The following is a 15,141-nucleotide window of genomic DNA, read 5'->3' on the forward strand; positions in this document are numbered from 1 at the left end:
TCCCTCTCAGTCAGCAGGGAAAACCATATACTGGGAAACTATGATTTATCCAGTACTAAGATTCCCCTTCTTACTAACTTCAGATGAGATGTAATCAGCTTCCTTATGCTAGGCAACTAATATTGGTAGCTAAATTTAGAGAGGAAAAATTTCACCCTGATAAACTTCTACATCCAGCCAGAGATCTACAGCAAAACCACCTCCCACAGTCACATCCAAACTGTCAAGCTTTCTTTTTGCTCTTTAAGAAGGGAGGCAAATGACTGTTTCAAGTAGAAAATTCTAGTACTGTTTCAACAGTAGAAGATTGGGTTTGATGCTTCACATCTGTAATTTGTTCCCTTCTGCTTTGGAAGGCATTCATCCTTCTCAGGTGTAGCCAATAGAAATACTGCTGTTTACTGCAGTAGGATCAGCAGGAGCTCAGGTCTGTGGAACAGCTGTAACATAGATGAAGGCACCATGACAAAGCCTACTTCAGAACAAAAGCCTTAGTGTCTGTACAGCCAGGAGAAATATGTCAACCCTTACCTGAAGTGTGGCCATCAACTAGAAATTATTCATAGCCTTTTGAAGCTTTTTAATCTAGCAAGAGGCAGAGTTTAGAAGTCACTGCTTATTTCTGGAGGCACATGCTTGCTTTACCTCAAGGCCAGCTTTTGTCTGGTTTGTATCTCCAGCATCTTTCAAAGGGAAAAATTACAGTCTAGCATGTGTGCAAGGATAATTCAGTGATGGCTGTGAACTTCCTGTTACATGCCTGTCATTATTGACTGAGCAGGTTTTTGTACCTGTCTACAAGAAACTGGGCTTGGCCATGCTAGATGCTAGAGATACTAGAGTAGATGAATTTCCATTCTTCTGTGGCTGGGAGTTCATAAGTTAATAGAAGAGTTCTGTCTTCAGAGCTCTTCTGAACCCAAACACTACTTTCTGATAAAAGATTGATAAAAGTGAGGAAAACAGAGATTTAAATATTTCAAATATTTGCATTTGTGTGAGACGGGAGTAATGATGTGAGAGGGCATGAAGAAGAATAAAACTGTGCTTATCACAAAAAGCATTAAAAAAAATTAAAAGGGAGTAAGAAAAAAAATCATAAATCATAAGTGAAAGGATTGGGATAATATATTTTTGGAGTAAATGATGAATGATTTATAACAAATTGCACCTAACAGTAGCCCATAATGAAGAAATTCAATAAAAGCAGTTTCTAGTTTTAAAATAAAAACCCTGAATTGAATTGTAGAATGAAATCAGGAGAAGCATGGGACAAAGAGGAACTCATATGCAGTATCACAACACAGTCCAAATTCTAGCTACCAAGTAACCCTCTTTGAAGGTAAACTGTATTGTTGAAAAAGGATTATATGGGGTTTTTTTTAGACAAAGTTAATAGAATCTGAAATATACAAACATTGCCAATATTTCATTAAATTTAACAATATATATTCCTTCTTCTGTCAAACATAGAAGAATTTGCAAGTGTTTTCACACTTCCTTGATGTGTATCAGAGCTACAGTTAGGCATGTTTTTTTTGAGAAGTCTCCTTTCGTTAACTTAACCCTGCCCTGTCCTTTTGCATAAGGAAAAAGGAAAACTCCAAACACAGCTCCTGGCTGCAGCAATCAAGGTTGTATCCTTTCCTGGGTTCTGGTTAGCCTTCAGAGAATCAAGATACTCAAATATATCTACAGAAAAAAAAAAGAAAAAACAAAAAAAAAAGAAAAAAAAAAACCCAAACCAACCAAAAACCCCCAACAAACCAACTCCCCCAGCCCAGCTTTCTATTTTAATTCTATTACATTTTCTGATCGTGGACACCAAATTCCTAAGAAGGAATCAATGGTTCTTGTTTTCATCTTCTGTAAAGATTGTAGTACGCTTACTGCAGTTACTGACTGGTGAGAGAAAAACATATTTATGGCATATTGATGAATGCTAAAGAAAAAAAAATCATATAGATTAACCTGGGAATTTCTGCTAGCTGGCCAATAGTAATTGAGTTTGGGTGTTACTTACCTTTTTTAGTGAAGATCCATGTTTCCATTTCATGAAGTTGTTCTAGACTTACCTGTATGCAAATGAGAGCAAAATTTACTCATCTGTGTATATAGATTTCACATAGGAGTGAGAAGCAGAGAAATAACACTGTACAATCATGTCTTTATAATCAATCAGTAAAACATTTCATGACTTATTCTGAAAATGTATGTCGTGACAAATGAACAATATATTATTTTTAGATCCTTTCATATAGACTTCATTGCTTCAAATTGCTGCCAAAGTTGTTTCTACAAGTGGATAGATTAAATAGGTACATTGTACATCTCACTCTCCCAAACTGCCTCTTGCCAGAAGGTTCTATGTCCCCTTTTCTTCCCCCCCTATTTTATGTTGTACTGGGTGTGGCCCATGACTGCTTTGCAAACACAAATTTTCTTTTTCTGTTCTTCAAACCCATCCATGAGGTACAATCACACTCCAGCCCAGAGCCACGTGGCCACGCTGATCCAGTGCTGAGCCCAAGCTCACAAGACATGCTGAAAAATAAGGTATATTAGTTGATTTTTCCAGTTACCACGGTGATGTGTCTTTTTGGGAAGGACCTGTCTATATTCAGCCACCAAGCGTGAATACCTTAACATGCTCCTCTTTGCAGAAGTACAGATGGATAAACAACTCAAGAAAGTCTGGAAATATTCGAAGGCTCTTTGAAGCCATGGTCATAGCTATTCAGCTTTTATTTGAACCTCACAAGAGTTCATACAGATATCTGAACTGATGAACTGATCCTTTTTTCAGTAAAGTCAACAGCAAAATTCTCATTAACTTCCACAGCAACTGAATAAAATCACTAGATGCAAAACTTATTTATTTTAAATTATGCAGTTAAAGTGACAACTTCTGTTTGAAAAAAAAGTTACTGGCTCTTACAGCTGTAAAGCAGAAAACGGTAACACTAACGGCCCAACTCTATAGGCTTAAAAACTCCTCATTAACTTATTTAAATGGCATCATTCTAAAGCTGAGCTCATAAACACCGAGTGCCTGGCACTTCTGAGACTAAAAAGGGAAAATTCATATGACAGGAGAAATCCAGCTATTTCTGTCCTCAATTTATGGCAAACTTGTGTCTCAGTTGTACGTCTCCCCTTCCAGAGTGGAGCGTAGCAGAGCAGGCTTACCACTGCTGTACAGCATGATTGTGCCTTTGATGTATTGGTCAACATACATGATTTGAGAATCAGGCAGAACTGAATGTTCCTTGTTGGAAAGATTTTAGCATAAAATTTAGCTTTATGTTAAAGCTGCAAACTGTGGTACAAACTTTTTCTTTGCATCAGTGTAATTTCCAGGGATTTTTTGTTGTTGTTATTGATTTTTTTCTTTTTTTTTTTAATATGTAGAAGGCACTTTCCTTCTGAATTTTGGACTTACGTACAAATAACACTATATTTTAAAGCACATTTTCGTGCCTGATAGTGCTCATAAATCAGGTAGTTGTAATAATTTCTGTGAGGGGGTGTTCATGTGTGTGAGAAGATAGGCAAAATTGGACAGTGAGATGAGGCATGATGAACATTAAAGGTCTGTAAGCTGATCGATAGCTGGTGTAAATTGTAAGGGCTTCATTGATTTCAATGGTCCTACGATACTAATTCAGCTGGTGTTAAAAAAAATGTCATGAGCTCAGCATCTGATCAGTAACAGTGGAGAATGCAGAATGAGGTACAGGTGTTACCTCCACACTGAGTACTTGCATTTACCATTGAATTGACTGTGCATGGTGCAGAAAGGTTTATTGGTGCTTTTTGAAATCTCTGCTTGCTGGAGCAGTGCATGTGAGTACACATGTGGAGAGAAAAATGCATATATATATAAGAAGGCAGTTTCTGTGACAAATAAATACTTAACATGGCTTTTACTGTTGTGATAGTAATTTTATCTAAAAAAAAACAACCCCCGACATTTTGAGGTACTCTATGAAAATTACATGTCCAGATTTGTTGCATTTATATGAGGTTTTTCATTTGTCCCAGTAGCAAGGGAAACTGAACTCAGAACAGGCTTTAACCCACAGCTTAACATACAACACTTAAATTCCTCTTAGAAACTGAAGCTTATTACAGAAATGATAGTTTCTCATGTATAGAAATTACTGCGAACTGTAATGTTAACAAACAGCAATGAAGCCAGGTTGCACATAAAAATCTGCACATCCTTGGTGATTCTCAATTTTTTTTTTAAACATTTTCCACCAGATAGATTTCATTATCTTGTTCTAACCATTTCCCATTTCACGAAGTTTTCACTGAATCTGTAAATAAAAAAATAATTATATAATAGCATTAACAGAACCTAATAGAAAAGGGACTTTGCAAATGGCCAGTGATTAACTGCTGCACAGTTCTCTTGAATGTCTTATGAAATGCCACTAATTTCTAGTCTGCCTACAAACGTATTGATGTGCCAGAAACAAGACAAATTAGAAAGTTCGGAGTAAAAGCCAGTTTGCTGTTTTCAAATTGCTCATATTTAGTTGGAGACCTCAGAAGGGCATCTAAATCTTATTGTATTATTATTTCAAATAGAAAAAGAGATTTTAATGATATTTGAAAAATTCCCTTAGCTTACAGACTGAAAATAATGCAGAACTGTTGCAACAGATATTTTGACAAGAGCTCTGAATGAAAAATAACAAAACCTCTGCAGGGAGTTTCTCATTAACCTAATTTATTTGGGAGCACATTTTCTCAATAATAATTAAATTATCTAATGTTTGCTTACATTAAAAAGTGATCATCTGTAACAGTTCATTACTAGAAAAAGGGAGGAAAAAGGCCAATATTTTAAACTAACATCACAGGAAAAGAAAAAAAACCCAACAACTTACAAACATCAAAGGAATTCCATGATGTTTGTCAGCTTCCTGTAAGGTCAACTGTTTCATCTCTAACGAAGTTGGCAACAGAAATTCCAGCATTTTCAGTGCAGTGGTGTCTTTAAAGCTGTAATATTCATTTGTTAGATCTTTATTCATCTGTTTTTCAGGGTGCTTCAATAACCAAAATATCCAATTATTAAAGTCTTGTGACACAGGAATCCATGTTTAATACAGACAAGGAAAAATATAATTCAATTTTCTTATGGACCACTGTATTCCGGTAGTTCATGCATGCCTTTCAAGTCTTTGGTGGATGGAGAATACCAGCTATAGCCAACTGAAATACCATCGAGCAAAATGTGGTTTTATCTGCTTTATTTCTCCTAGAAATGTCAGCACAGCACATTATATTGCCTGTAATTTTAATAGCTAAATGAGACAATGATTCCATTGTTATTTTTTTTCTCAAAATGGTAGAATACATTTTCTTAAAAAGGTCCGCAAACATATTTACAAAAGTGTGAAAGCAATAAATGCAGGCTTTTTATATTTTTACTGAACTTACAAAGACTGACTGGTTTCCTAATTTTATTGGAAATCTGGTCCAAGGATGATACAAGAAATTAAATATCACACTCAGTTTTGCTTTCCTATAGGCTACTGTGGAAAATAAATCAAACAGTAAGTATTTTTAAAAGAACAAACTGATATTCAATGAAGCATAATGAAGATATTCCAAACCCACTTCCTATATTTTAATTTTGTTTCAGCTTTAAAACACCTCTTGCTCTTTCTTAATGCTATAGTAAAATGGGGGACACCATCTTACTTTTGGAAAGCCAGCTGCTGTAATGTTATTATAAAGTAGCCACTAAAATATCATTCACAGTATCTGTATCACAGGAATGGCCTTTTTTTTTTTTCCCCCCAAACAGGCATGATTAAATTTGCATTACTGCCTCCATCTTTCACATATTAAATACTGCTGGCTGACAGAAATAAAGTGTAGTGTCATGCTTGGTTTACCTAAATCATTTATTTTGTAACTAATAAAAGTAAACAATTACCAGATACTGTATATAGAGAGATATATAGGTATATGGCCACAATAAACTATAGTAAAGAGTTATTTTGGTTTTGATAAAGTTAAGAAAAGCACATAAAATCATATTTCATGAATATCATGTTTTATGGCCATCAGTATTTTTGTGTGTTTTTTTGTTTTGTTTCATCAACATAGCAAAATACAATCTTCCTATTAAACAATAATTATCAGATGGCAGACAATTTTTTTTATTGGTTTACATTGGCAGGTCACAGTCTAAAAGCACAACCACATCAGGCAGAAATTGCACATAGACCATCCTGGATTTTGAAGACTACTTTTTATGCTTCTACCAAAAGACCTTAATTTAAAACTGGGGACTGTAATAAGCACTAATGAAATACATTGATTGTTTGTTTTGGTCTTTTTTTAATAGCTAAATAAAATGACTGAAATTGTAGTACTTTATTTTGCTTTCAGCTTCAATTTTAACATCTGTGCTTGGAGTTAGCAAACATGCTTTGAACCTCCTAGCAATTGTTTATGAAGCTTCAGTCAACCAAATAAAACCCAGGTGATTTTTTTGTCCATCATGGAATACTGCAGATTTATTTCAATTAGGCCTGTTCCTTGGATTATTTTTGGTGTTGGTATTTGTGTTTTTAACTTATTCCTGAGGACTAGGGGAGACGTGTGTAATACTATTACATCATACAGTCACAATGTCAGTACTTTTGTAAGAAATGATCATAGCTGGGACTGGCCCATAAATATGCAGTTGTATTAGTTGTAGAAAGCATGTTTATGTCTTCAAAAACCAGACTGGTCTTAAGATATTACTCTTTATTTGAGACAGTTACCATTACTTCATTAAAAAACGACAAAACAGCAATAAACATTTTAGCTCTTTAATGAGCAAAGATCAGGTCTCTTAGCATTGGAATAATATTCGTTATCCAGATTATCTTTATTTCACTCAGTGACCAGTAATATGGCCAAGAAGTACAAAGTAATTTTCCATCAAGTAGTATACAATTTTCGTGTGTAATAAGCTTTCATTCTTGAAAAAGAGTAACTGAAAAGAAATGTTTCTGTTACTGCAGTTAGTTTGTCAGAGAAAGTTCTTCGCATTATCTTACAAACTATCAAAATTGCTAGTAATTTGAAAAAATGTAAAAAAAAATCACATAACTTTAGTCTAATAGAAATATAGTACAGATAAGAGAGAAAGTATTTATCAGGGATGTGCTCTTAAGTCCATCTCAATTATTTCTTTTATATAAATGTACATCTGATTACATATACAAACATTTTGAAAGGACCATGATATATAATAACTGGAAAGCAACAGGGGAATGAAAAATTTCTTGTTATTTTAGAACATTCATTTCAAATCACACAAACATATGTAGTATTCAGATTTTAAAATTTCAAGTTGTTGGCTCTCTCCCCATTCTTACATATACTCTTTTTCTACACTGTTGCCATCTGGTCTAGAGAATTCATTTGAATGGCAAAGCTAATGTATAGCAATTAACGTATTGCAAGTAAACTTTTTAACATGCAACATGAGTTTAAACAATAAGCTGAAAGGTGTAATCAAAGTGGTAACACTGGGGCATTTCTGTATTGCAAAATATCATTGCAATTAAATTTTTGGACACACTTCAACAATTTGAACTAAATATATTGTAATTAAATCATAGCAAATCATAAATCCTTCATCAAAAGATATTCCATGAAAATTATAGTTATGTTAAAGTTAGGAATTATTTAGATGGAAAGGAAAAAGAACATAAATAACAGAGACTTTTTTTGTCTGGGATTCCTATCAGTGAGGGTTCACCCCTGTATATCTAAAATGCTGTATATACCTTGAAGAACTGTTGCAATTCCTTCTGTTTCTGAAGCCATCATGAAACATTTTACTGTAATTATTTTTGCCCCTTTAAAAAACTTCTTTAGGTTATTCCAATTGATGAAGAAAGCTTCTATTAAAAACTCCAAATGGGATGAGAAGAATTTTAATTACGGTTTAATCAGCAGCACAGCCACCAAGCATATAAATTATCATGCACATCGTGCTAAAAATATCCAGTTTCCTTTATTCCCACAACTTTTATACTGACAGCACTTATGTGATAATGTTGTACCTGCCAGGCTGTAAAACTTCTTAGACTGGCAGATTTCAGCATGAGCCCCTTTCTAAGGCCTTAACAGCATTGGTGCTTTGTGTACTTATTCAAATATGTAAATATGGTCTACACAAGAAAACACGTCCAAATAAAAATTGGTGAAAATTATCTGACATTCCATTAGTGTGTCCCTTGTGCATATTTATAGATTTTTAAAATTTTCAGTCATATTTCTTTCCTGTTTGTGTTGCACATGCCTAATTCCATTATGTAACTTAAATCTTCAAAAAATTAATACTTGAATGTGAATGAAAATATCATTCAGGACAACTGCTTCAAGCAATTGCAAACAGTTGTTTGGTTTGGTTTTTTTTTTGTTATTTTGTTTTCTTTCTTTCTTAAGTTCATTTGTTATATGTACAATTCACTTTTGCAAAACCCCAAAAGTTCTTGATATGTATATTCACATATTATTCCTCCATATTTAAATAGTAAGAGTCTTGTAGGTTGAAAGCCAAGTAATCTTCAGTTATATCACCTACTGTAATCCATCAAAAAATAAAGTTTGTTTCGTCTTGTCTGGCTATACCCTGGTTGTTGAGTGTGAATGGGGATGGGGATGAGGATGGGGCAGAGTATTGTTCTGTCCTCCAGTAAATGTATTGAATGTGTGTAGGGGTTGAATCCCTGGTATAGTGTTGGGGATCATTGTGATGGTGTTAGGTGTCATTAGGGGAATATCATCAGGAGACCTTCTCATAGCTAGCGTGTAGTCTGGGGGACAGGCGGTCCTAAGAACCACCTCATGTGGATGGATGGACTCACATTCATGATCCAAGTCAGTGTGCTTCATTTGGAGGGACATTATCTCCTCTTCTTGTGCATGGGTAAGATCATTGGTAGTAGAACGTTGTGGGCTACATCGCCTATGAACATCATGTCTCCGCTTGTCTTTTTTGTAGTACAATGCTGCAAAGGCCAAAATGTTCAGGAACAGCAAAGATGCACCAACTGCAATAGTAACACTCAATTCTGTTGAATAGTCCCTTTGATCCACTGAAAATGGGCTTGGTTGTTGTTTGGGATCATCTTGTTTGGCTGTAGGAAAGGCTGAAGTAACAGAAACAGAATTTTTCCTTGTTGGTCTGAACGTATTATCAGTTGACGGCACTTTAGTTGTGGTAGAGGTATACTGTGAAATGTCATTAAGATTGTGCAGATGAGGTACCAGTTCCAACCAAAGGTTCACTTTGTTGGCCCTATAATGTTCTTTAACTCTTGGCTTTAATCCAATGTGAAGATACAGTTGGTCTTTCTGAGAATATCTGGTCCATGCTACTTCTTCAAAACGATTTGGTTTTGTATGGATGAATTTTGTATCCTGTGGTACTGGTTGATTTGGGTCACTAAAAAAAAAAAAAATAAAAAAATCTCCAATGTTACAAAATATTTCAAAAGGAATTATAAAATTAACATAATTAAGATTTCATACTTAATATTTAAGTCTGCCTTTGGACAGAGCAGAATGCGATTTCCTAAAATTAGAGGCCTTAATAATCTTGATTAGAAACACATTATGCAAATGAACCCTTCTTTTACATAGCCTTCAGAGACTTCCCTAGTTCTCCAAAAGGCTGGTATCTCTCACCCTGAATGTTTCTTGCTGCTGAGGATAGATTGCCAGTAATGTGGTAATGGGGACAAATGTCTGAGAGACCAGCATGCGAGTACATTAAGCTTTGCTTTCCTATTTTAGCAACACGAAGCTCAGCATTTCAGTTCATACGAGGTTCTGTGGCCATGAGGTGAAAGACCATGGCAGGGCATAGCTCAGCATAATACAAAGTGACTTAGAAGTCCAACAGTTGAAGGTAGGAAAGTGTTTTGAAATACCAGTGAAAGAAGAATTAATGAAAATGACAAAACTTTGCAATTCTAAAGTCACATATTTTATGGTCAGAATTGTAAATTTAAACCACAAAACATTATTAAAATAAGCTGTAATATATTTGATGCTATATTTATGTAATTTTCTGTCTCATGGAATGAAAATATTATCAGTGCAGGGGTAAAAGTTACTAATGTAACCATTTTTAATTATACACGTTAAATGCTTAGTTTTGGACTGTTCTGGGGGTACCTTAACTATTTTTCGTGTTCAAAGTATTTTTTTTTTTAACACAGAGAAAGTTCTCAAAGTTATTTTTCCCTCATTTTGCTAGAATGTGTAAGTGAGCTGAGTGACATTACAATAAACATAATTATCCCACCCAATTCTTAGTCTCTTATTCATTCTGCAAGTACAGAGGCATTCCCAAGGGAGGTAACCAAGTGAAAGCACTGCATCTTTATATCCTGAGTATACAAGACTATTCGTTATTTGGTACTCACCCAGTTTTTGCAAAGTTTGTCCAATATGTCATCACCACTGCACTTAGCATGACATCATTTTTGGAGAAATTACAAGGAAATAATTCAGTAGGACCAATCATGGGGATTCCTAGTACGTAAGGAACCTCATCTCCATGGGCTGCATCTGCCCATGCAGGTACCTGATCTGTCTGGCAATGATGGTAGAAGGCATAGAAATACGTAGGCGATCCAAAATTTGAGTGAAGATCTGCTGTAGCCACTGCTGGTGCAACCCACTGGTGATCAGTAAACAAAGCCAGCAGCGTTTTCCTTCTGGTCTCTGGATTGTGTCGATCTGCCCAGTCTGTGTACATAAATTTAATAGTTTCCCTCAATATATCTTTGCCTTCAGGGTATCCATATAAGTTATCGACAAAATTAGAAACAGCAAAGTCAAAATCACTAGCCGATATGCCATCTTCACTATCCACAATATTTTCAACAAATTTTAACCCTTCTCCTTGGTTAACTCCCAACATGATGTCATAATTGAGGAACTCTCCTTGTTCCATCAATATCTGAGGATCATCTGGTATCACATCGCCATCAATTACTGGTCCAAAGGCTATATGGTATCTTGCTGGTTGAATGTCCTGGTCGACAAGTTCTCTGTAAGGCTTCTTCTGTAGACATTCTACCAATTCTACAGTGTCTGACATGTTGCAACCAACTTTTGTAGCCAACATCCTGGCATATTTTGCAGGCTGAAAACTAACTGCCCAGCTGGAGAGAGCTGTTCCACTTTGAGCTATTGCTCTCTGAAAGAGACCTGTGGGGAGAAATATTTGAAAACTACTGAAGTGACCTTGAAACAGCTACATACTTGAAAGATTCAAAGGAGTTCTTTGAAACAATAGAGAACTTTACCAGAAGATATAGTTAATAGACCTTAAATACACAAGATGGTGAGATCTGACTGTCATTGTACCTACAGGTAATATATACAAAATAAATGCAGTATGTGTAGAAATTGAAGCAAATTATTCTACCTCAATGTAGTCCAGCTGAGGAACAGATATTCAAAAGAAACTCAAGAAGAAAAAGAAGTGGCATTACCTTACGTAGGATAACGCTATTAGCTTGAAAGAAATTGCAAAAGTTAAAGCAATTTATAGGTTGGAGGAAAAGCCAACATGTTTCTGAAATGGACTTAATTTCTGGGTATTGTCCAACCAGCAGCAATATGTGTGCATACAACTGGGTGCCAAATAAAGCCAATTACTGTTTTTTTTTTTTATGATTTTGTTGGGATTAAACTTGGTTTGAGAGGTACAGTGCTTTTGAATTGTATATCATAGCAAAAGTTTATATTCTGGAGTAACAGATAAGAAGGTACAAGGCAGCTATTAAATTTATAAGCGTCTAAGTCAAGATGCTTTCTCATAAAGTTTTTTTTCGTAAAGGTTTACAGTCATCACACTTACATAAAAAGGGATATTATATATTTTATACTACTTAGCCTTGTAATTCAGAGATTTAAACATATGTTCAGATATTCATTTAGGGGAGAGAGAGAAAGATCTGGCACTGCCTATAAACTCGCAGCAAATCCCAGACTTCAGTGCAATTAATTTGAATTTATGCTGATTTAACTAGCATTCTGGACCAAGAATTCTACTCACAGAAATAACAAAATATGTTTAAATTGACATTTCCCTCTCTCTGCTGTAAGCATTTTTGAGCATATCATGGATGAAGGCCTCACTCCCTTTAGTCAGTGAATCAATCTGAGTTTTTTGCTTTAAACATTAATGCAGTCAAAACTCCACCCTTGTCCTGGCACTTCTTATGCTCCCTTTGTGTTGGGGCTTTGCCTTTTCCTGCTCCCTTTGGGGAGAGTAATTCCAGTTCTTAAAGAGATATTTAATCTGAACCTTGCACAAAAGAATGCTCTCTAATGTCAGAAAATCAGACCATATTCAGGTAACTGTCATCTTTCTCATTTTTTTTTGCTTTTGTATAGAACCTCATGCAGTTCATTTCAGTAGCACATCTTTTGCACTAATTACTGTAAAATATTTTATACTGAACCTTATCTCCTGTATCTCACTGTGGGTAATACAAAATGGTCTATCGCATAGGTAAGTTATGCTGATTTAAGATACACGGGTCAAAATTTGGTTTTACTTATGCTGATAGGCACCTGGAGTAATTCCACTGACTTTGGTGTAGTTGCTTAGGGACTGGAAATGACATCTGGCCTCACTAAATCTTGCTAAGAATGTATCTTCAGTCCAATGCTTAATGAATAAATAGCTGGATGCTCTCACTAAAGGAACTGGCATTAAGGCGCTCACCTTACCTCAGACTTTTATTCCAGTAATGCAAAAGATGATAGCATTTACTTTGATACGTAACTTATTAGTATTGATAAAAAACTTCTGTAGTCTCTAAATGAAGTCAGAGACATGCCTTTGCAGCACCACACCTCAGAAGTTAGTTAGAATCAGTTGCTGGCAAAAAACATTGTACAAGCTTCTGAGGATTTTTAAAATCATTATAGACTGTATTAGGTCCAAATCCAAAAGTCTTAAAATCAGATAGGTGTACTGAAATATATTGAAATATGTAATCTCAAGCCTCTCCTTAAATTTATGAGAAGTCATATCCAAGATATTATTTCATTGCAAGCTATGGGTAAAAAAAAATAAGAAAGAACTTGAGCTATAAAGCAGGTAAAAATATATTTGCATGTTTATAAGGTCAGATACTGAGCTAGTATAAATCAGCTCAAAGTCAGTGGAATTATGCAGAGGATCCAGGCTTTGTAATAAACGTAACTAAATGACAAAACCAAATTTTCACAAAGATGTATTTCACGATACTTCATAAGTTTCTTTTTTGCATATTGTGTAAATCTATTTTTATTGCTTTATTAAATATCTCTGAACAAGGACGGAAAGTGTAAGCTACATATTAAGAAAATGCTGATATAAACACTATGACTTACAAAGTGCTACATAAACGTTAAACGCTGGAATAAGTAAAAATGGTCAAGTCCTCTGGCCCTAAAGTTATCATAGGAAATGAAACTCAACATCCCTCCATCTGCTTAAGACTTCTTATGGAAATATTCCTCCTCTTAAACCATTTGGTGAAAAATGAGCAATAGTATGAAAAATTATTTTATTTCTGTCACATAATTCTTGGCAGAAATTGGAACCACACAGGATGGAGAACTACATTTTTATCTGAAAATGTGTATGATTATTATAGCTTATGGGCTTCAGACTGACGGGAAGATTTAAATGTTCAATGGCCCATATTGCTTTTGACTTCTATTCAAAGCCTCACCAAAGTAAGTAATAATAATTTGCATATATTCATCCACATTTTCAGAGCACTTTCTGAAGATGGGTGCTTTTCTGCCCACTTGCAGATGGGCACTATGAACAGCACTATCTTGAAATAGGCTGAATGCTTCCTCTCAACTACCAAGAGATTCTTTCAAAAGGAAGTAAGGAAGCAAAGAGAGCATCTGAATTTACAGCTTATAAAGAAATTGGTTAAAACATAAAACAAAAGGTTTTTTTTTGAAAATGCTAAGATATTTGAAAAGGTTTGAAAACTTGAAATAACGTTTCTTTTTTGAAGTTGACCAATTTTGATTTCAGTATCTTTTTTTCAATGGCAGGTCTAACCATCCTGAAATGCAACATAACATACATGGGGTGTGGCACATTGTTCTGTTTAATACAAATTTCAGTAAAGCATGGTTTTGCTTTCTTATAGAAGAAAACCTCAGAACTTTACTTTCACAATTGGATTTTAAGTATACATTCTTAAGTCCTCTCCAGTCTTCTCCTGAATCTTTTGATCTGCTATGTTGAAAGATTACTGCATTTTCCCAAACCAATTCTGCTCCTGGCAGAATTTGGCCATGTGTTAGAACATGACAGGGGAAAATTTGCTGATAAGAGGCAACATAAGACTATCCAGATCTTGTAAATTCACATTAATGTCCTGTTACATCAAGAAGATCGAGATTAAGATCAAGTGAGAATCAGGGGAGAATAAATCAGGCCTCCTCACTCAACCTTAAGCTAAATACTCTATGACAAAAGTTATTTTTGTGAGTTCTGATGAAAAAAGATGGTGCAGTGTGACCCTCAGATTACAGTATAATCAGGTAACGCTTACATCTTGTTCTTACAGGCCAGTTTATAAATATGTCCTATTTAAGGGCAGGTAGTTATGGGAAACAGATTACATTAAAAATCAAATTGTGGAAATAGTCTAAAATTTAAACCAGAATCTATTTTCCACTAGATTTTTCTTGTAAAAGCTGTATTTTTCTATAATTTAAGATAGTATAAAGGCCTGATCTAAAGAGTCTATCACTTCTATTGACCGCAGTGGGGTCTGCATCATGACTTTGGGTAAATGAAGCTCTTTTAACGTCAGTAGAATTATTTTTTTACGACTGGCCAATTAGTCCCCCATGGAGATACAGAAATATCAATTAGTGGAGGATTGCATGCACAGGGCACAGTGTGATGTCCTGGTAAAACTAAACAATACAGATAAAAATGTGTGAAAACATTGAGACAAATGTAATATGATCAATAAGCAATAGCCATGCAAATGAGAGAAACTCTGTGGAACTGTGGTGCAAAAATCATAGGGAAAAAATTGGATGCCTCAAACAGCATGGTTTTAA

At 35.0% G+C, this 15,141-nt stretch overlaps 1 protein-coding gene across 10 annotated transcripts in view; it reads right to left on the minus strand.

The window, feature by feature from the left end:
* Positions 1-5,247: 5,247 nt before the first annotated feature.
* Positions 5,248-15,141, minus strand: part of NLGN1 (neuroligin 1) — a 477,276-nt gene continuing 467,382 nt past the window's right edge. For all 10 annotated transcript variants that reach the window (XM_061452521.1, XM_061452520.1, XM_061452522.1 and 7 more), the window contains 2 exons: positions 10,461-11,250; positions 5,248-9,475 (listed from right to left, as the gene is read on the minus strand). In XM_061452521.1, coding sequence (XP_061308505.1) covers positions 8,653-9,475; positions 10,461-11,250 — 1,613 coding nt within the window. In that variant the 3' untranslated portion in view covers positions 5,248-8,652. The remainder of the gene's footprint in view (positions 9,476-10,460; positions 11,251-15,141) is intronic.

Source organism: Pezoporus flaviventris, unplaced genomic scaffold (assembly GCF_033815535.1).
Source record: "Pezoporus flaviventris isolate CSIRO_AGI_PZ_B2104156 unplaced genomic scaffold, CSIRO_AGI_Pfla_v1 ptg000013l, whole genome shotgun sequence".
NCBI lineage: Eukaryota > Metazoa > Chordata > Aves > Psittaciformes > Psittacidae > Pezoporus > Pezoporus flaviventris.